The 22,978-nt window shown below is 41.0% G+C and overlaps 1 protein-coding gene across 2 annotated transcripts in view; it reads right to left on the reverse strand.

Moving 5' to 3' along the window:
- The window catches only part of LTBP1 (latent transforming growth factor beta binding protein 1), a 548,083-nt gene that overhangs the window by 421,880 nt on the left and 103,225 nt on the right, over positions 1 to 22,978 (reverse strand). For both annotated transcript variants that reach the window (XM_073627728.1, XM_073627727.1), the window contains exon 3: positions 16,227 to 16,518. In XM_073627728.1, the coding sequence (XP_073483829.1) occupies positions 16,227 to 16,518 (292 nt within the window). The remainder of the gene's footprint in view (positions 1 to 16,226; positions 16,519 to 22,978) is intronic.

The following is a 22,978-nucleotide window of genomic DNA, read 5'->3' on the forward strand; positions in this document are numbered from 1 at the left end:
TAGGTGGCACTCATGGGCATTGATAGGTGAATCGTGGCACTGGTGGGCACAGATGAGGCGGCTTTTCCTCTTCGAAAACTGATGTACCTTGCACTGAAGCCGGTGATCAGCTATTTTTTCTCCTCATGATGTCACCCATTACCGATCTTCTGTTTACATCACATGATCAGCTGTCATTAGCTGACAGCTGATCACGGGCCTCTTGGCCTCCCCAGAGGGTTCCTTGGTTACTCATCTGCAGTACAGCTAAGGGCCCTTTCACACAGGCGGACTGCCTGTCATTTTTTCAGGTGGACCCGATCAGACCCCTCCAGTCTTCTCTATAGAGCAGTGGGTGTCAATGGACACCTGATCCGATCCTGTCCCCTAAAAACAGACAGATGGGGATCCGCTCCCTATTCGTCTGGCGGATCAGATTGGATGGCAGTTGGGTGTAAATGGACAGGCAGTCTGTTTACATCCAACTACCCATAGAGGAGAGCGGGCTGTGTCTGTGTCCACTCTGCATAAGCAGAGCAGCCATGGACCAGCCATCCACCTGCTAAGTGGGGATCAGCAGACAGATTCTCTGCTGAGCAGGCGAACTCCAACAGAGCCCATCCCGTGTGTAAAGGGCCTAAGGTGACAGAGAAAGTATTGGGGATCTATGTCCTCAATTCCTTTCTTTGTCTCAAAGGTGAGACATCAGGGGTCTATTTAGCCCCCCAAAATTTCACAAAGCCTCCCCAACACCATTGTGAAAATAAATTGTAAACAATAGAAGGTATATCAGAAACATATGTATCACTGATCCCAGCGCTCAAGGAAAAAGAGAAATTGATGCATTGTAGCAGCTATTATTTAAATAAATTAATAAATGAAATTGTAAACAATAATTTAAAAATCTAAAACAAAAAAAATAATTAATTAAGGGCTCATTTACACTGGTTCTCTGGCCCAAACAGTGTGAATGAGCTTCCTGATAGGCTACTTTCACACTGCGGCGTCGGCGGTAAAGCGTTTTTTTGGGGCGCTTTACTGCCGTTTTTGTGGAGGTTTTCGGCTACTAGCGGGGCACTTTTAACCCCTGCTAGCAGCCGAAAAAGGGTTAAAACGACCCGCAAAGCGCCGCTCCAGCGGCGCTTTGCCGGCAGTTCGGCGGCTCTGCCCATTCATTTCAATGGGCAGAAGCGGCGGAGGAGCGCTCCAAAGATGCTGCTCACAGGAGTTTTTTTAACGTTCCATGTGGAAGCACTCGGGCTTTCACAATGGGACTGCAGGGGAGCGCCCAAAAGCACCTGAAAAACGCCTCTGTGTGAAAGGGGTCTTACTCTATGGGGACAAAGCTGTTTGAACACAGCCACAGGTCCTAGACAGGTGTGCAGGTATGGGTGAATAGCCCTGAATGAATACTGTGTGTCTTCGAGGCAGTACACACGTGCCCACACGCCTCTCAAATTAGGACCTGCGGCTGTGTTCAAACAGCATATAATGGGCTGCCTGTCCACAGCTCCAGCCACATAAAAAAAACACAGATGCACACTGTGTGGGCCACAGCACCCCTGTGAATAATCCCCAAGACCTCATTAACACAGAGCTTTATTTTTTTTATCTCATTACAGTTTAATCTTTTAGATTTAGCAGACTTTTTGTAAGGTATGTTATGTTTGTGTCCGCTAATAATGATTTTAGTGTATTTTTATAGAAAAATATTATGTTACGATATTTTCAGGGGGGGCTTTCAGTTAGGCTATTTGGGGTCCTGAGATTTCTAACAGCAGCCCTGCCTTTACATTTATTTTACATAAAGTATTAACGTGGACAATTCAGATTTATTCTGACCATTAAAACATACATCTTTTTTGGGACAAAAATACAGCCAGCAGATATACCTTTCCTCACAGACAAAACAACTGTCCATATACAGACAGGATGCAAACCCCAGAAATAAACTGAAACTGTGTTGAACTTGTCAGTACCCTTTATGCTTGATACTGAGATATGGTGGCACAAAACCACAAAAGTCTGCTACCGGCTGGTCTCAATTTTTTTAAAAATATAGATTTTATTTGCCATTCTTATACATATTCACAGTTCATTTTCTGGCAAAATTGAAATAACTGCACTGAAAGTAGATATTAACAAATCCTCTGGAGTTCAATATATTTTTTTATTACAGTGTAGCACCTACTAGTGTGTGCTAGTTGGTAGCGTAGATTGTTAGTGTAGGTACATTTATTTTAGCGCAGGGTTAAGTCTGAGCTGTAAATCTGGGTCAGAGTTCAGTGACTTAGGGCTGGATGACTCATCCTGGCAGCCTCTCTGGTACCTCCCCCTTTTTTTCTGGGACATTGGAGAATGTTTTGGACATAGTGGGTGGAGGCTAGGAGGAGCTGCTTGGAATATTTATGAGGACCTCAGTAAAGGGCTGGAAGGGGGCAGGCCACCTCATAAATAGGCATGTGTAATGCCTGCAGGAACAGTCGGCTGGAAGATGGGGATGGAGTGCTAAGGAGGCTGTTGGTGGCCTTTGGGGATGCCCCCTAGTCTGGGAGGGGGTGACCCTGGGTCGGGGCTCGATTGCTGGAAGGATTCTATCAAAAACACACGGAAAAAGCCCTTCTTGTAGGCACAGGAGCAAGGAGAGAGGCCAGCAGGAGCAGGTCAACACTGCCAGGAGATCTCCTGAGAGTCAGCCAGGTGGGCTGGTGAGTGTCAGTCTGGAGAACTGTGGGGAGACATTAGCCTGGAGGGCTAGTGAAAGGGGCAGCTGCAGCCAGGTGGGTTGGCAGTGCCTGAAAAGGTGGTGCTGGGAGCGGTAGCCACAGGAGTGATACAAACTGGACACTGTTCTTTTTACCACACACAAGGGGCCTCGGGTTCCTGCCTGTAATGGGCCAATGCTAAAAAATCTGACTGAGAGCTGTCAGATCTTCACAGTGATCCAGCTGAGTTCTGCAAGCAAGTGAGTGCTGAGTACCCGCACATGGGCACAGGGAGAGTATGCAAACTCCAGGCAGGTAGCACCGTGGTTGGGATTGGAACTGACAACCCTAGTGCTGCTAGGCAGAAGTTCTAACCACTTAGACACTGTGCTGTCCATCTGATAGCTCTCATTACACCAACTCTATCATGCTGCTTCATTCAATAGAAGTCTTCATCTGAAGTCCAGAGGGAAACTGACTCTTAGGAAAGTGTGATCTTGTGAGCAGCTCTAATTGCTTTCTCCTGCTGGTGTCCATGTCACTTATGTCTCCTGTAAAAAGTGGGGTAACACCAAATTTAACACACCTGCTCCCCATTCACACCTGAGTCCTTCTAACACTAACGAGTCACATTAAACCTAGGGAGGGAAAATGGCTAATTGGGCCCAATTTGGACATTTTCACTTATGGGTGTACTTACTTTTGTTGCCAGCAGTTTAGACATTAATGGCTGTGTGTTGAGTTATTTTGAGGGGAAAACAAATTTACACTGTTATACAAGCTGTACACTCACTAATTTACATTGCAGCAAAGTATAATTTCTTCAGTGTTGTTATATGAAAAGATGTAATAAAATATTTACAAAAATGTGAGGGGTGCACTCACTATTGTGAGATACTGTAGTTTGCAGGTACATTAGATTTTTTTAAATTTAATGATAGTGTCACTTTAAATAATTAATGGACACCCTTTTCTACCTTTTTTGTATTATATAGGGTGGCTTCTGTTCATAGCACAAGCTGACAAAACATGTGTTAGGCAGTACTGGAGAAATGTGTAAAGCATTTCAGCATTTAATAGTGCCAAAGGAACAAAGTAAAAAAAAAAAAGATCTAAAGATTTTACAATTGGGGATATTACATACTGAGCAGTATAATATCACAGTAGAAGTTACTGGTTTACATTTGTGCTTAGGCCCTAGGCAACCTTATCTTAAAACCATGTGTACTTCCCCTAAAGGGTTTACTGTATATTATATGTTGTCAAGTCATAACGCATTTGCTTATGTGAACATGCAAGGATTTACAAACACAATCAATTTTGACTATATTTTCTGGAAATCCCCTGCCACTCTTTCTGTCATTTGCAGGATTTACAGCAACAGTAGAGGGTTTCAGTAAAAATTCTACTTTTCAGTGTGTATCAAATGTGGGTTTATATAATGGAATTTATTCCAGTGTGCTGATCATTAATAAAATCAACAATTTGCCAATTCAATGTAAGTAATCACTGCCAAGGAAAATAACACTGGCATCATTATAAACATGACTATTGTTAGTGTGACCCTCATTTTCATTGAGCAATGAAAAATTCAAATGATGGTCGATTATTGGTAAATGTGACTTAATTAGGTGACTGCGTGGGGAAATGCATAAAAGGAATTTGTTTTTTACATACAATAAATCTCCCACTGGGTGCAAAAATTATAGGCGTTTTTCTGCTGGTTACCAATGTAACATTAACAAAAAAAGGAAATCCAACATTTTACAGTTGTCACCACAGTAGGAAATCTTTAAGTGGAGACATCTGTTGTGGTAACAACTGTCTAAGAGGTGATTTCCCCCAACTTTGGAGATATTTCAGTTCACTGCCTGTTGTGTCTCTGGGACAGAAAGTGAAGGGAAATCCATCCAACAGAACACAGCACAAAAAAAGTGATTGCAAAGTTATATATTTTTTCTAACAAACATATTATACTTACCTGCATTGTGCAATGATTTTGCAGAGGGCAGCCCCAATCCTCCTCTTCTGGGTTCCACCACCGGCACTCCTGACACCTACCCCCAGCCAAATGCCCACAAAAGCAAGCTGCTTGTTATGGGAGAAATTGTGCAGGCTCATTGCCAAGCCACACTCTGTGTGCCCATTGACTCACAGAACGAGTTTCGGCCCCGTCCCCTGCTGCCTCCTCACTCTGATTGACAGCAGTGGAAGCCGATGGCTCTCTAAAGTCTATGAAGAGCGAGAGAGAGATGCTGTTCTCCTGCACATCGCTTGATCGAGATTGGACTCAGGTTATTTTTATTTTTATTTTCATTATTTTTGATTATTTTTTGGTCAAGAATATTCTGGTTAGAAGCAAATTGTATGTCATTTTTAAACTATTCCTGTTAATGGTACCTGTCAGAGGATTTTAACTTTATTTTAAGAAGTTTTTTTGCAATGAGGAAGTATTCCCATTTTGGGTGTATTTGAGGCCGAGTACACACAAAAGGAAATGAGGGCATGTTCATGTGACCGGGTTCAGTCCGCGCATGTCCATGGCTCTAAAGAGCATGTTATTTTGTTTTTGAGCGGAAAGAGAAAGTATTCTCGTTTGGGTGTACCTTGAGGCTAAGTACACCCAGAGGAAATGACATTATGGTCATGTGAGTCCGCGCATGGCTTTTTATTAAGCTGTGTTGCGAGAGTCTATATCTTTAAAACACCCTGTGGGAGGGGCGAAACGTGTCAGTAGCAGACTTCGGCACCCCAGTGACATCACGTCCAATGAGCGGAATGCAGGGGAGGTTGTGAGAGAACCCAGCTGCTTCCTGTAATGAACGGAATGCTCTTGATGCTATATCCTTCATTTTTACATTTGAACTTTGTAAGCAAGTTTTTTACTCAATAAATCAAGACGTACTGAAAGTCCACAATGGGTATAGTATTGCCCCAAAAGAACCACATGTCCTCAAAGAATTGTTATTCCAAAGCCATTGTTTCTAATTTTTAGACACTCTTAAATGGCCTTGCGCCAATCCAGTAGTAATACGACATGTGATGCCGATAATAGGGATCAAAGTCTTTATCAAGTAACTACAGACCAGTTAGTCAGTAAGAGTTGAGACTTGAGAGTTTAAAAAAAAAAAAAAAAATATTGAATATGGATAGAAAACTGGCTAAAAGACAGAATTCAGAGAGTAGTGATTAATGATTCTTACTCTGAATGGTCTGAAAGCTTATCAGTGGTGTACCCCAAGGTTCAGTGTTGAGATCCTTACTTGTTAATATATTTATAAATAAAATAGGTTCTGGGATTAAAAGTACCATTTCAGTCTTTGCAGATGACACCGAACTATGCAGTGGAATAACGTCCTGACAGGATGTCTCCAATTTACAAGCTGACCTCAATGCACTGTTCAATTGGGCAACTATGGCAAATGAGGTTTAATGTGGATAAATGTAAAGTTATGCACTTGGGAGCTAAGAATATGTATGCATCATACATACTAGAGGGAGTACAACTGAGAGATTCCATCGTGGAGAAGGATCTGAGGGTTTTGGTAGATCATAAGCTTAATAATAGCATGCAATGCAAAGCTGCGGTTTCTAAAGCAACAAAATACATTCTTGTATTTAAAGAAGTATAGACTCCAGAAAGGGAGACATCATTTTGCCCTTGTACAAATCATTAGTAAGACCTCATCTAGACTATGCAATTCAGTATTGGGCACCAATTCACAAAAAGGATATCGGGGAACTGGAGAAAGTGAAGAGAAGGCTGACTAAACTGATAAGGGGGATGGAGGAACTCAGCTATGATGAAAGATTAGAGGAACTGAGTTTATTCTCTCTTGAGAAGAGGAGATTAAGGGGGGGGGGGGATTTATTGCCTTGTATAAACACATAGGTGCTCCATAGACACACTTTTCGCATCTGGAGAAAAAGGTATTTTCCTCCACATATGGAAAGCCATCTTCACAGTAAGAGCTGTGAAAATATGCAATAGACTCCCTCAAGAACTAGTTCTGGCCAGCTCACTCGATTGTTTTAAAAAAGACCCAGATGCATTCCTAAATGCAGAAAACAAACTGTATATTAACACCATGGATTTCTGATCCAGGGAATATCCGGTTGCTTGCTCTGGGATCAGGAAGGAATTTTTGTCTCCTGCTGGAGTAAACTAGATAATGCTTTATAGGGTGTTTTTCCCCATCCTCTGGATCAGCTGTGGGTTTAGGATAGTGTATATAGAGGTTTTCTATTTTTTTTTTTCTATTAGTTGAACTGGATAAACTTGTGTCTTTTTTTCATCTAACTATGTAACTATATTTAACTAAGATACAGTATCTCACAAAAGTGAGTACACTCCTCATATTTTCACATTAAATAGTTTATTATATCTTTTCATGAAGAAATTAAACTTTGCTACAATGTAAAGTAGTGAGTGTACAGCTTGTATAACAATGTAAATTTGCTGTCCTCTCAAAATAACTCAACATACAGCCATTAATATCAAAACCGCTGGCAACAAAAGTGAGTACACCCCTAAGTGAAAATTTCCAAATTGGGCCCAATTAGCCATTTTCCCTCCCCACTGTCATGTGACTCGTTAGTGTTACAAGGTCTCAGGTGTGAATAGGGAGCAGGTGTGTTAAATTTGGTGTTATCCCTCTGACTCTCTCATACTGGTCACTGGAAGTTCAACATGGAACCTCATGGCAAAGAACTCTCTGAGGATCTGAAAAAAAGAATTGTTGCTCTACATAAAAATGGCCTAGGCTATAAGAAGATTGCCAAGACCCTGAAACTGAGCTGCAGCATGGTGGCCAAGACCATACAGCTGTTTAATAGGACAGGTTCCACCCAGAACATGCCTCGCTATGGTCGACTAAAGAAGTTACATGCACGTACTCGGCATCATATCCAGAGGTTGTCTTTGGGAAATAGATGCATGAGTGCTGCCAGCATTGCTGCAGAGGTTAAAGGGGTGGGGGGGGTTAGCCTGTCAGTGCTCAGACCATATGCTGCACGCTGCATCAAATTGGTCTGCATGGCTGTCTTCCCAGAAGGAAGCCTCTTCTTTTTTTTTATAATTGTATTTTTATTGAAAGAAAGAACAAAAAAAAAAATTTTTCCAAAGGAAACACATAAAGTTTCAAGTTAAACATAAAGTTTCAAGTTAAAAGCTGAGGGTAAAGGTGATGGACTGGTCAAGCATGTCTCTAGACCTAAACCCTTCTGAGCATCTGTGAGGCATCCGCAAAGGGAATGTGGAGGAGCGCAAGGTCTCTAACATCCACCAGCTCCGTGATGTCATCATGGAGGAGTGGAAGAGGACTCCAGTGGAAACCTGTGAAGCTCTGGTGAACTCCATGCCCAAGAGGGTTAAGGCAGTGCTGGAAAATAATGGTGGCCACACAAAATATTGACACTTTGGGCCCAATTTGGACATTTTCACTTAGGGGATGTACTCACTTTTGTTGCCAGTGGTTTAGACATTAATGGCTGTGTGTTGAGCTATTTTGAGGGGGAAGCAAATTTACACTGTTATACAAGCTGTACACTCACTACTTTACATTGTAGCAAAGTGTCATTTCTTCAGTTTTGTTACATGAAAAGATATAATAAAATATTTACAAAAATGTGAGGGTGTACTCACTTTTGTGAGATACTGTATATGTCCATTTGCATTGTAGAGTCAAAAAATGGGTTTAAATAGTGCAATACTAAACAACCTTCTATGGTTACTGTAAATTTTAGGCGTTAAGCTATTTTGTGTGATTATATTAATTGCTGGATACCTGCCACACATTTTACATGCTTGTTTATTTTAATCTTGCCTCTGTGTCCAATCAGCAGTCCATTATTTCTATATAAATTTGCTCCATGCAGAGTAGCATAATAATATTTGGTAGTGTGATAAGCATACAGTTACTATCCACTGATTATCACTGACATAATGTTTGCAAATAATCTCTTATTTGCAAGATGTTATTTTTTTCTCTCAACTGAATAACCAATTTATTTATTTTGTGTATGTCCAAATCTGACAAGCTGGCATTGCAATAAACTGAAAGGACTAAAAAAAAAAAAAAACCTGTTTTCAATTCCTATAAATCCTGGAGAATACGCTCAAAGGCATGCCTACAGACAAATGAACCTGCAGATGCAAAGCAGAACAAACTTCCACAATACTGTCAGGGGTATTAAAGATATTTACCTTAAAAAAGATGTATATTAAAAAAAAAGTCCCAGCAGCTGAGTGCATACAAGTATTTAATCTGATCATACAATACTCACTTGCTGTGTGTTACAGGGTCAAAGTCCCTTGGGTCTTTTTTCTCCTTATGTACCTTTACACTCATTTCTAAAGAATTCCTCCTTCTATCTGGCCTTTGTCTCTCCCACATAATTCCAATTCTAGGCTGACCAAAATCTCAGGTGGGATACATTGGGGTTTACTAAAGGCAAAAAGACTGCACTTTAAAAAGTGAAGTTGCCCTCTGCAAGTGCAGTTGCTCCAGAGCTTAGTAATTGAGGTAAGGCTTCATGTTGCAAAGAGTACCCAATCACATGCAAGGGAAATTAAAAAAACAGCATTTTTGCTTACACATGATTGGATGATGGAAATCAGCAGAGCTTCTGCTCATTTACTAAGCTCTGAAGCAACTGCACTTGCAGAGTGCAACTGCATTTTGCAAAGTGCACAGTCTATTTGCTTTTAGTAAATCAACCCCATTGATTGACAACCTCCACCACCTTTAAGGGCACATTCACACTATGTGCAGTTACCTGCATTGTTCCTCATAGATGAACGCAGGTAACAGCAATGACACAGAAGAATACATGTGCAGTAAAGACCCACATGCTGTAGAACTTATCTCATGTTTATATTCACAGCTGATCCATATGCCTACTTCGCACTCCCCAAAATATATGACCCTATGGACAAAGGACTGGGGAGTCACTATTGATGATCACTACTGATGATTGCTGATGATCAGAATGAGATTTGGATGTCGACAAAATCTGCCTCAAAAACCATTGTAGCGCTGAAAATGAACTATAAGATCCTAACTCATTGGTACTTGGTCACAAATTACCCAACTTGCTCTCGGGGATGTGGAGAGCTGGGCATGTGTTGTGGTCCTGCCCAATTGCTAATAGCTTTTGGCAAGAAGTGTTTCAATTCTTGTCCACGCTCTTCCTTACCACCATCAGCCCTTCAAAATACACTCCCCCAAATCTCATGTCTGACTAATTCAAATTACCACTACAAGTTACTACAACCTCTAAACAGACAATTAGAAAAGCCTGGAAGACCAATACAATAAGCATCACAGAAACCAAGTATAGGATTACCCAGGCCATGATACACAACAAAATCAAGGTTCCCTAAAAGATAAGATTCTGAAATACATGAAAGTGTAGCAACGGTGAGTTGACCATTTCCTACCCTCACATTTCTTCCTTACTGCCACCTTATGGCCCGTACACAAGATCCAAAAATCAGATAAAAAATATCATTTTCGACGCGATCGTACGATAATCGGATCGTTAGCACAGAGCTTTCGAGAGCGATCACGACAGTTCATCCGATATTATCCGATGGGACAAGCACAAAAATCTTTCTTGTATGATACCAGATTGTACGATTTTTGTTTAATCAGTACAGTTGTCATCCGAAAACCCAATACAAATACACTACAACACATGACATCACTTCCGATTTTTTATTCTGTCCTACGAGAATTATCGTAACTTTAGTATACTCTCCATTTTTGATATGTGACTAGCATGCAAAAAAACGGACAATCTGTCGTCTGATTTTCAGATTGTGTGTACGGGCCATTCACCTGACTTACTGCAGGCACACTTACAGTTAATGTTGTAATAAACACTTTAACTAGAAATATATAGGAAAAAATCCAAGCTTTCATTATTAAAGACAATCTGCCAGGAGTATTAAAGAAATTTTCCTTAAAGATGTCCTAAAAAAACCCACTGCCAGCTTCCTACCACCCCACCCCCTGTCATCTTCACCACCCTGTACTCCACTGCCAGATTCCTACCACCCCACCCCCTGTCATCTTCACCCCCTGTACCCTATTGCCTGTACCCTATTGCCAGCTTCATACCACTGCCTGTCATCTTCACCCCCCTGTACCTCACTGCCAGCTTCCTACCACCCCACCGCCTGTCATATTAACCCCCCCGTACCCCACTGCCAGCTTCCTACCACCACCCCCGTCATCTTCACCCCCTGTACCCCACCGCCAGCTTCATAGCACCCCACCGCCTGTCATCCTCACCCCCCATACCCCACTGCCAGCTTCCTACCACCCCACCTCCTGTCATCTTCATCCCCCTTGTACCTTATTGCCAGCTTCCTACCATCCTACCCCCCTGTCATTCTCATGCCCTGTACTCCACTGCCAGCTTCCTACCACCCCACTGCCTGTCATCTTCACCCCCCCCCCCATACACCACTGCCAGCTTCCTACCACCCTACCCCCTGTCATATTCATCCCACCTGTAGCCCACTTCCAGATTCCTAGCACCCCCTTAAATTTATTGGTGCACGTCACATATGATGGATGCAGGGACAATTTTTTTCTTCTAGTGACAACATGGACAAAGGGGCATTTTGAACCACCAATGCAGGGAATTTTTTTCTTTCAGTGACACAAAGGATGGGATGGAGGGACATTCTTTTTTCCAGTGACACCACAGATGCAGGTGTATTTCTACCTAAGTCCCTGCTCACCCACAGTGTAGTGACCTGTGTTCTTAAAAAAAGGTTGTTTTTTTGGAGGAGGCGGGGGGGGGGGCAAGTAGCTCTTGTCAAGGGCACAAAATAGTCTATCGGCGGCCTTGAGTCAGATCACATGCAAGAACCCCAGTGGGGTTCCCATGACTAGCTATGAGAGGCAGCCCCACTGAAAGCAATGGGAGGCTGCTGGCTCCTGCAGCTAATCATGCCTAGTCCCATATAATTTCTCATGCAGCGATCACATGTGAGGCCCTGGATGCAGAATCATGGGAACTCCCACTGGGCATGTATTAGGACTGCTGGTGCATTCCCAGGTGTAAATGCGTCCTTAGATGAGCACATGTGTCTGTAGAAGAATCAAATCTACTGTATACTGCTAGGCACATCGCATGGTACATGCCTTCTTCACATTTTAAACAATGTTTCAGTTACCTGAATATGAAGCTGACTCAGGTTAAAAGGGCAAATGGATTTTTAATGCTACTGACAAAAAAAAAAAAAAAAATGTTTTCCAAATCACATATTAGTCACTCACATGCATTGACATATTTTGCAAGCTCTGAATATTATGTGTGTCTGTACTTCGTACTGAGATAATCAAGCACAGACTAAAGAATGCCATCTACTGTCCAAAAACATAATGCAATCTCCATGAAAAGTAAGAATTGATTTCCTTCACAGCAGGACAAATGTTTTTTGAACTAATAAGCAAATGTGAAAATGGATTTCCTTTTTGTGCAATGTGATCAAAAAGCAGCAGATTTTCACTAGAGCTGGCCACACATAATTAACCAATTCCCCTATCCACACATTAGGGATGGAAGCAGGAATCCTCACCACAGTTCTATTGTATTCTGACAATGGGACTCCTCCATCCTCAGAATACACTGATCAGCGCTGCATATGATTGACTGCATGCGCTGATTGAAGAAACATCTTCCAACAAGCCGATTTATGAGATGTTAGTTGGCCATAGATGGATCGAAATTCGGGTGGTTTCTGCTGAACTGGTCAAATTTCGATCCATGTATCACCAGCTTAAACTATCCAACATAGTTTAAAGTATAACTAAAGGCAAAACTTTTTTTTTAGTTTTGGACAGAGTGAAGATTGATTAGAACATCTTTTAGCTTTTTATTGCTAACTCTGCCCTCATTTCACCCTGTCTATCTGTCCTGTTTACTGGTATCATCAAAATTGTAAGTAAAAGAAAATCAAAATTATAAGCTTCAATTTCTTTGTACTTTTCCAAGTAAATATTCTACAGCTGCCCCACATTCCCAATGCTTAGCCACATTCTTTTTTTTTAATTATATTTTCTATCTGAAAGAGAGAGTCACTTTCTTAAAGCGGAACGACACTGCATCTGATCTGAGCCTCACACACCAAAAACACTTTTTAGTTCATTTATAATATTCAAAGCAAATTCAACCTTCCATCCATGTCTCCAAGCTTTATTTTGTTAAGAAAACACCCCCAGCATTTCTGGTCATGACCATCTTGAGTAAGGGCAGATGTATCATGTAGCATTTACTTCCTGGAATCCATCTAACCTCAGCTCAGGCATGCAGGCAGGAGGGTGTGCTTAGCTGAGAAAACCCCTCTTCCCCTCCTGAAGACTCCTGGGGTGTATGACATCATTTGCCTAGGCCTGGAAACCAGGAAGTAACTGCAAAAATGTAAAAAAAAAAAAAAAAAAAAGTTAAAAGTAAATATGATATGCTTTCCTATTTACTAATACTAGCAGCATAAGGATTAAAAAAATAGTCAAACTTAATTGAGAGAGTGAAGTTCCACTTTAAATTATAGAAGGTACATACTTATCCAAGGAGCAATTTTTATTTAAAGAAGGTAAAAGAAGGTAAAAACTTTTTTTTTTAAATAACCCAGTCCCCTGAAGGTTTGTGCCAAACTTTAGCACATTATGGCAGACTTACCCGTAATAATGTGTCCCTCAATCATGCACTATTACCACACCTGCTAGTCCCAGGCGCTTCCATCTTTGCCTGGTCTTCCTTCTGGGTTCCATCTGTTCAGCTGCTTGACTGGTCGGGCTACAATGAAGTCACTCCCACGCATACGCACAGGAGTTGCATCGCCACGGCACAGAGTGGGTGCTGTAAATGTACACATGCGCAAGCACACATCAGTGTACATGACAGCTGACAGGCAGGGGGTGGCATTTATGACAGAAGAGATCAATAGAGTCTCTTCTGTCATAAAAACCTTACCTGTCAGCAATTTTGCAAGAGATTAATACCACTTTAGGTGAAACCCACCCCCTACCACATCTAGTGAGTTAGTATTTTGGCATAGAAACAATAAACTTTGGAAGATTTTGTGAACATTAGAAAACTAAGCAAAGTGTTATCAAAGCTCAAACACTGGGGTCTTTTGAAGAAAAGCTAAGAGGAGAATGTCCTAGATCTCAAAGTTAGTTGAATAATAACTAGTCGGATCATAAAGTATATGCTGTTATTTCAGCATTTCTGGAAATATAAGCAAATATAAACTATATTTTTCTGAAGATTATAAATCTTATAGAATCTTATTCTACATGAAAGTCATGCGTACCATCATATGCTATGGAGATGAACAGCATTAATCATGTAATGTCATAATGACCCACAGATACATTCTATTATATTTTAATATAATTAAATGTCATACTACATTCTCTGCCAACATAATTATTTCCTGCAAGCCAGAACATTAAAAATGTAAAATGCAGATATTTCAGGTACATGCAAAGACAAATGTGGATTTATACTGCTGCAAACTCTCAAACATAAATGGTAAAGCATTGGAACTAGTTTACACCACAATTCCTGCGTTCAGTGTATGTTTCCAGATGTGTTTTTTTAAAATTCCTGCGTTCAGTGTATGTTTCCAGATGTGTTTTTTTAAAATTGGAATTCCACATGTGTTTTTACACTTGAAAAATCAGAGTGCTGAGGGTCCCTCTCACATTTATGTACATTCCAGTATATTTACACGCTTTTACAAACATTTTGGTGCAAAAAAAATGCATGCTGTTGTCCTTTTGTTTTAAAGCCCTGGAACTGAACATACAGCTGTGAATAAGGCTGATTGGAAAACATTGTATTGTGCATGCGTTCAAGATGCGATTAAAAAGCATTTGGGGTAAACAAGCCCTTAGTCCACCCATGATTGATCTACAGTTCTCTGGGTAAATGTTGACAGGTTGAATCGGCCACAGGTTTATAATAGCATATAGTACGTTGTATATATTGTAGATTCCATCAATGAAGTATACACCTGAGTTGTTAGCTCCACCAATCTGACCTAGTCATAATGCATTCTCTTGATTTCTGAATTTATTTGACATTACAAAGAATGCAGCAGTAGAGCCAAGACCTGTGCCAGTTGATGTAGCAGTGTCAGCAATATTAGCAGGGAGACTTTGTAAAAGGACATCGCTAAGGCGATCTAATGAAACTAGGATACAAGAAATTGTGCTATCTGACATGTATCATTCTTTGTACTGGACAAAGAAACTGTGCCTTGCCTTTATCCTGCATTCAAGGTCAAGGATAAACAGACAAAATACATCTGGAGTGTTTATGGCTGGAAAATTACACAATGATGAAAAATGTAACGTTTAGAATCTAACAAGAGGTAATTATTATTTAAAACCCAATACTGAAAATTCACAAAAATAATTTTGTTTAATACTGAAGGGAGATTACCAGTCAGTGAAAGGCCACTGGCATCCAATTAGCCATCATATCATTGTCCCATAATATAATTCAAGCAGAAGGCAAGCTGCACTACTGTATCTTGATTCATTCTCCCAGTCATTTCAGTAGATAATTCATCAATTACTGTATATGTTCGAATATAAGCCAAGTTTTTCAGCACATTTTTTAGGTTTAAAAATCCCTCCTCGGCTTATGCTTGAGTGAGGGTGCAGCCTCACTGTGCCCATCTGCAGCTGTACCTTTGATAACTAAAACAGCGGGTGTCTCCCTCTGTGTCATGCAGTCTGTTCGGCTACCGTCCATTGTAACAAAGCCCCGCCTCCTCCTCGTCTGTGATAGACGGAACACTGATACAATGCTGGGAAACTATCATGTTTTAGTTATTAAAGGTACAGCTGCAGATTGGCACAATGAGGCTGCAGATGGGCACAGTAAGGCTGCAAATGGGCACAGTGAGGCTGCAGATGGGCACAATGAGGCTGCAGATGGGCACAATGAGGCTGCAGATGTGCACAGTGAGGCTGCATATGGGCACAGTGAGGCTGCAGATGGGCACAGTGAGGCTGCAGATGGGCACAGTGAGGCTGCAGATGGGCACAGTGAGGCTGCAGATTGGCACAGTGAGGCTGCAGATAGGCACAAGGAGGCTGCAGATGGGCACAATGAGGCTGTAAATGGGCACAGTGAGGCTGCAGATGGGCACAGTGAGGCTGCAGATGGGCACAGTTTACCCAGTAGTTGCTGCATTTTCCACCCTAGGCTTATACTCAAGTCAATATGTTTTCCCAGTTTTTTGTGGTAAAATTAGGTGCCTCGGCTTATATTCAGGTCGGCCTATACTCGAGTATATACGGTATTTTATTGTAGACTAGAGGGTGTATGTCTCTACAATTAAGCCTTGTAAAAGGGCAAAACAGATGAAAGGAATGGAGCCTGGTGAGGTTGTATTACCCTGTAAGTAACACTGCTTTCCATCAAGTAAAAAGGTAAATTATAGGTTTTTGCAGATTTTAAGTCTTGTTTGTCAAAAAGAAAGGGTATGCATTTCTCATTTATACTTACTGTGGTTGTGACAAGATAATGTGCGGCTTTTGTTTAAGTGCCAGTGTAACTTGTCCACCTTGGCTATGTTCTGGAGAGAACTGTACTTTCCTTGGTATGGGCTGCAGAGCAGCTTGTTGAGGAATTGGACGTATAGGTGGGGCTGGAGCACCTGCACCTTGGTCTCCTGTTCTGGAAGATGTGCCTTGGGTTGCTCTTTCTTCACAGACTTTACCTTTGGTACCAGGTTTGCACACACAGAGATGTGGGCGTAAGCACATTCCACCATTCTGACAAGGCGGAGAGCAGTTTGCTATTGAAAAAGACAACAGGAATATAAAGATCAGCATAACAGAAAAAGGGGGAAAATATTACATTAAAAGAACCCTAGTAACACAATTACAATTTTCAGATCTAAAGCTAAGGTCAAAAAGTAGAAAAACAGCCTAACCTTCAAGGGCAAAAAAAATCACAAACTTTTGCTTGTGGTATTATTTCAAGTATTTTTTTTAAACAATAATAAACCATTTAAACCACAAAAATACCATAGTCTTGCTTTTCATTTCTTATTAGACACGCCACCAATAAAAATGCATTGGAGCTAGGAAATATGTTGATAATGGCTTTTTACACATTTGACAGTTGCTATATGTTTAAATGCTTTAGTCATGGAAATACATAATTTGTGGCATTTTGGCAATAAATAGCGCAAACGCTGTACTTGACTAATAAGATATAAAGCAAAGGAAGAATAGGACCTATGGCATATTAAATTAGGTGTCCTTTTTGTAACCTTCAAAGCAGAACTCCAAAATGTGCGGTTGAAAATAATTCTACCTATGTTTATACTAGTATTTATAACTCAATACTCATAATATATTAGGGATAATACACACTGAAGGTTTTCACTCTCTCCTAGATGCCTTTCCTCCTGGCAGCAGTGTTTAGGCAGAAAAAAAATTTGACACTTGTAAACATGTGTAACACCTTTAGGCACATTTAGGCGTGTCAAAGTAATTAGGCATCAATTCATAGTAATTTTTTTTGGTTACTGAAATTAATTAATGCACATTTAGATGAGTTAACATGCATCAAGTGTTTTTTTCTGCCAAAATGCTGCTGCTCCGGGATGCACTGGCACTGTTTGTTTTCTGCCTCTAAACTCCTCTAAACACTTATGTGTGAATGGACACATTGGGTTTGATTTACTAAAACCTAAGAGTGAAAAATCTGGTGTCGGCTGTGCATGGTAGCCAATCAGCTTCCAACTTTAGTTTGTTCAGTTAAGCTTTGACAAGCTGGAAGCTGATTGGTTTGTATGCAGAGCAGAAACAGATTTTGCAGTCTCCAGTTTTAGTAAATCAATTCCATAGGCTAACATGCAGGGGTGTTTAGAGGCAGAACAAAAAAAACACCAGACACCCTTAACAGTAGCGTCAAAAAATGTCCTGTGTTCATTATTATTATTAGTATATTACAGAGCCATAATGTAACAGATTGCCTCAACAGAGATACATGATAATTTGGGTTGAAGCACTTTGACATCAGTGACTGGTTATGGACTCTACAATTTATGAAAAAAAGGGCACTTCTGAGCATAAATTATGGTGAATAATATACAGTATATTACACATACCGACTTAAACCTTGACTTTCCACAACATGCATTTTGCCACGCTACACAGAATGTAAGTGAAGGCTATTTAATAAAGCAACATTTCAGTCACTTTCAATTCTGCTTCCTTCATGAGGAATTTCTTCATATACCACTAGAATTCTAACATATAAAGAGAAAAGCCTCGTACACAGGGTCTGATTGTTGGACGACCGAGCGTCTGATTTTTGTCAAAAGGGCGTGTGCAGGATTTTGTCTAGCATACTAACTATCCACAAATTGTCGTTTGACAAAGACGAACGTAGTGATGCACTATGAGAGTATAAAGAGGAAGTTCATTTCTCAAGCGCCACCCTTTGGGCCCCTTGGTAAACATTGATTCGCGATTTTCAGATTGTACAAAACAAATGCCTTTTAAAATATATTTGGCATAACTACATCAGTATCACCAGCAAAGCAGCTTCATTATTATCCCATTAACCACTCAACGACCACGCCATAGTCGAATGACGGCTACAGCACGGCTTGAAAACCCTGGGAGGGCGTACATTGATGTCCTCCCAGAATAGCGCTCCCGCGCGCCTTGGGGAGCGCACCTGGGAACATCCTGACAGTGGCCGTTTACCACGTGATCGCTCTGTCAAATGACGGAGCGATCACTTGTAAACAAACCGGCGTCATGTCCGGTTCCTCTCTCCCCTCTCTGTACTAATTGGTACAGTGTGAGCGGAGAGCGGAGAGATCAGGTGCTGCAGTGCTGTTAACTGAATGTGTAGTGCCCACAGCGCTGATTTGTGCCCACTCCAGCCATCCACCCATCCATACTCAGCCAGCCATCCATCCTCAGCCAGCTAACCATCCAACAAAGCTCAGCCAGCCATCCATCCATCCATCCTCAGCCAGCCATCCATCCATCCTCAGCCAGCCATCCATCCATCCATACTCAGCAATACTCATCCATCCATCCATGCTCAGCCATCCCATCCACCCCCATCCATACTGAGCCAAACCCAGCCGTACTCAGCTGTACCCAGCTGTACTCAGCCATACTCAGCCGTAAGCGGCCGTACCGGGCGTACCCAGCCATACTCAGCCGTACCCAGCCATACTCATTCATGCTCAGTCACCCCATCCATACTCAGCCATCCCCATCCACGGCTTATCCATCCCCATTCATGCTCATCCATGCCACATCAGTTCTCATCCATGCCACATCCATGCCACTAGAGTGCCTCACAAAAGTGTAATATGTAGTCAAATTAGATTTGACATTTATGCCACTAGAACACCTGATTGTGCTCCCTGCCTGTTGGGCCTCTCTATGTGGCCAGGCTGTGTAAAAGTCTCACACATGTGGTATCGCCATACTCGGGAGGAGTAGGAGAATCTCTTTTGGGGTGTAATTTTTGGTATGTACATGCTATGTGTTAGAAATATTGTATAAATGGACAACTTTGTGTAAAAGGCAATTGGTGAGTATAGCCTCAAATTGAAAACCAATATACATCAAGTAAACGTACCATCATCCAAATTGAGATTGAAAGGTTGGAGGAATGGAGGTGCGTGGGCAGTTGCTGACGCTGACCCACGCACGTCCACGCCTAGAGAATTTAATTATTATCTCGGCACTTGATAATGGATAACAATTAATTAATCATAAAAATAAAGTTTAATGCATACCATATATATATACATATATATATATATATATATATATAAAAAAAAAAATATATATATATATATATATATATATATATATATATATATATATATATATATAACAGTGTATTTTGTTAAAAAGCAAGTTGTATACACCACAGTTAACAAGCTACTGACGGGTTCCCCCGTAGAGTTTCTGTTGAAGAGGGGTATACATAAAAATCCTCAACTGGTTTCGCAGTAACAGACCGCTTCTTCAGGAGGAGTGGTCCACTTGAACGGGACCAACAAACGACAGGACCCAATCAATTTCCCCCACGGCAGACATGGGGGATTGTAGTAACAGAATCGGGCTCTTAGGCTGGCCACCATAGACGCATTGGCTGAATATACAGGGACACAGTGCATGATGAATGGTAACAGAATGGGAACAACTCCCAGGATGAGCAATAACTGACTATCCACGCTGGGCTGTCACGGTGGACGGCTGCATCTGAAGATTAAAGTGCCACTCTGGGATTTTACAGATTTAGTGTTAGCTTTTAGCGGAATCCCTAGATACTGAGTGGCGTCTGCTTGATCCTGGGAGTTGTTCCCATTCTGTTACCATTCATCATGCACCCTGTCCCTGTATATTCAGCCCATGCGTCTATGGTGGCCAGCCTAAGAGCCTGATTCTGTTACTACAATGAGGCCGTCAGTACTTCAGGTGTGATCAATTTTCAGAGATTGGCACCATAGCTTGTGGACTCTATAACTTTCACAAAGACCAAATAATATACACTGATTTGGGTTATTTTTATAAAAGATATGTAGCAATATAAATTTTGGCCAAAATTTATGAAGAAAAAATAATAATTTGCAAAATTTTATAATGGAAACAAAGAAAAATGCATTTTTTTACCAAATTTCCAGTCTTTTTTCTTTTCTAGTGCAAAAAATAAAAAAAACAGAGGTGATTAAATACCACCAAAAGAAAGCTCTATTTGTGTGAAAAAAAGGACAAAAATTTCATATAGGTACAGTGTTGCATAACTGAGTAATTGTCATTCAAAATGTGAGAGCACCGAAAGCTGAAAATTGGTCTGGTTAGGAAGGGGGTTTAAAGCAGGAGTCCGGCGACCAATATTTTTTTTTTTTTTTTTCGGTCATTGAGACACTTTGCTAACTCCAAAATAATACTCACAGTTTGGGTGTAATATTTCTCCCTCTGTCTGTTTTCGTACTGAAGAATAACTTAAAAATGTGATGCTGGCTGTTTCCATCTTGCTTGTGGGCATGTGAAGCCCACAAGCATTGATTTCCTGGATGCGGTGAATGCTGTTCATTCACAGCTTGTTCACACGCATGATCATTGTTTCCGCACTGAATCTTGGGAGGCCTGACACTAAGCTCCCAGGAGACAGTGCGGCACCGGGGAAAGGCAATAAACACGCCTACTCCCATGGGAGGAGAGACAGGAAGTGCCACAGTAAAGTACAATATAATGGTAATTACAGCAATAAAAAAATGTTTCATGCGGCATTTGAGCATCTATACAATTAACTGAAGGGGGTAAGTTAAAAATTTGAGTGGAACCCCGCTTTAAGTTTAAGCAAGTGGTTAAAGAAGATGAGAATTTTGACATTTCATCAATTGCCGCGTCATGAATGTTAATTCTAGATTACGAACAGTAGTTTACAAGACCAAACTCTTCCCAGTCCTTCCTTGATTCCGAGCATGCGTGTTTGTACTTTCGATTTTTGTGTGACGGATTTCTGTACTGACCATCCGAAAATCAGACGAGTTTACATCAGACAAAAGTTTTATAGCCTGCACATCCAGCTTTTGTCTGATGTAAAAGTCAAATCGTCTGTCGAATGCACCGTACTAACGATCCAAAAATCCGGAGACAGCTTGTCTTCAGACTTTTCCCTTCTGATTTTGGTACTGTGTGTTCGAGGCCTAACGCCACTTTTGTACAGAAAAACAATCCTCTCTAGACGATCAATGTACTGTACTTTGCAAGACTTTTAACAGATTTTGTTGCAGACTCCTACCTGTTTCTGTTCTGAAGGAAACACTCTTTCTTTGAATATATCAATGTGAATCTGAATGTGAGTGACTTTTTTACTATTAATCAGCTAAAGCACTTGCTTTCCTCATTAGACAGACAGCAATAAAATCCTATATAAAAATAAAGTGCAGCGCTAAAACAAATAAAGTGCAATTTGTGTATTAACAGAGTAATGTAATTAATGAAAAATTCAATTATAAACCATGAATCACAATTTCTGATTAAAGTACAATTAGGGGTTGATTTACTAAAGGGAAAAAGACTGTGCACTTTGCAAAGTGCAGTTGCCCTCTTCAAGAGCAGTTGCTCCAGAGCTTGGTAAATGAGCAGAAGCTCTTCTGACTTCTATCATCCAATCATGTGCAAACAAAAATGCAGTTTTTTCAATTTTCCTTGCAGGGGATTGGGTACTCTTTGCAAAGTGAAGCCTTACCTCATGTACTAAGCTCTGGAGCAATTGCACTTGCAGAGGGCAACTGCCCTCTGCAAAGTGCACAGTTTTTGCACAGTTTTTTTTGCCTTTAGTAAATCAACCCCATAGTGTCATCAATTGTGCATGAAAAAAATAAGAAACCCCCACTGGCACCAATACTGTGGTTTATTTTCTTTCCCACTGACACCAATGCCGCGGGTTGTTATTGCAGCCACTGACACCAATGTTGGGGGTTATTATTGCTACTACTGACACCAATGCTGCAAGGCTAGTTAAAAACACCTGAACATATTCAAAAAAATACGGGGGTTTGGTCACACTTTATGGTCATATAGTGCTAAGCCCACTTACTGCGACAAAGTACCCAGAATAAATGGGTCCTACCCTAGTAATAGAATGGAAAATCCGACCATATAGTGTGACCAAACCCCCGTATTTTTTGGAATATGTTCAGGTGTTTTTAACTAGCCTTGCAGGAAATGTCATTCTTGTATGTGTGCGCTGTAATATGTTTTGTACTGTTTGTTGGTCTTATAGCAGCACCATCTTGAATCTAAACGCATTTTAGGGTGTGCCTCCCAAATATGTTTTTATATTTTGATTATTGCTACCACTGATACCAATGCTGTGGGTTATTTTGTGGACATTGACACAAATACTGGGAGTTGTTAGCGTGACCACTGAAACCAATGCTGGGGGTTGTTATTGTGACCGCTGACATCAGTGCTGTTGGTTATTATTGCAACTACTGACACCAATGCTGTGGGTTACAATTGCTGCCTCTGACACCAATGATGAGACTTATTTTACTCCCACTTTTTCTTCAGTATATCTCAGACCCTATTTTATCTAAATTACAGCAAAGTAAAGGGGAAAAGGTGAAACACTACAAGCCAAAATTTAACACCTACTTCATTGACCACGCTTACATTTTGACCACACCCACAAGTGCTTTAGCACGTGGTGCACTTTTCTTTTCAATCCCATTAGGGTCTCCATACGAATTATTT

This window comes from Aquarana catesbeiana, linkage group LG04, assembly GCF_042186555.1.
Source record: "Aquarana catesbeiana isolate 2022-GZ linkage group LG04, ASM4218655v1, whole genome shotgun sequence".
Lineage (NCBI taxonomy): Eukaryota > Metazoa > Chordata > Amphibia > Anura > Ranidae > Aquarana > Aquarana catesbeiana.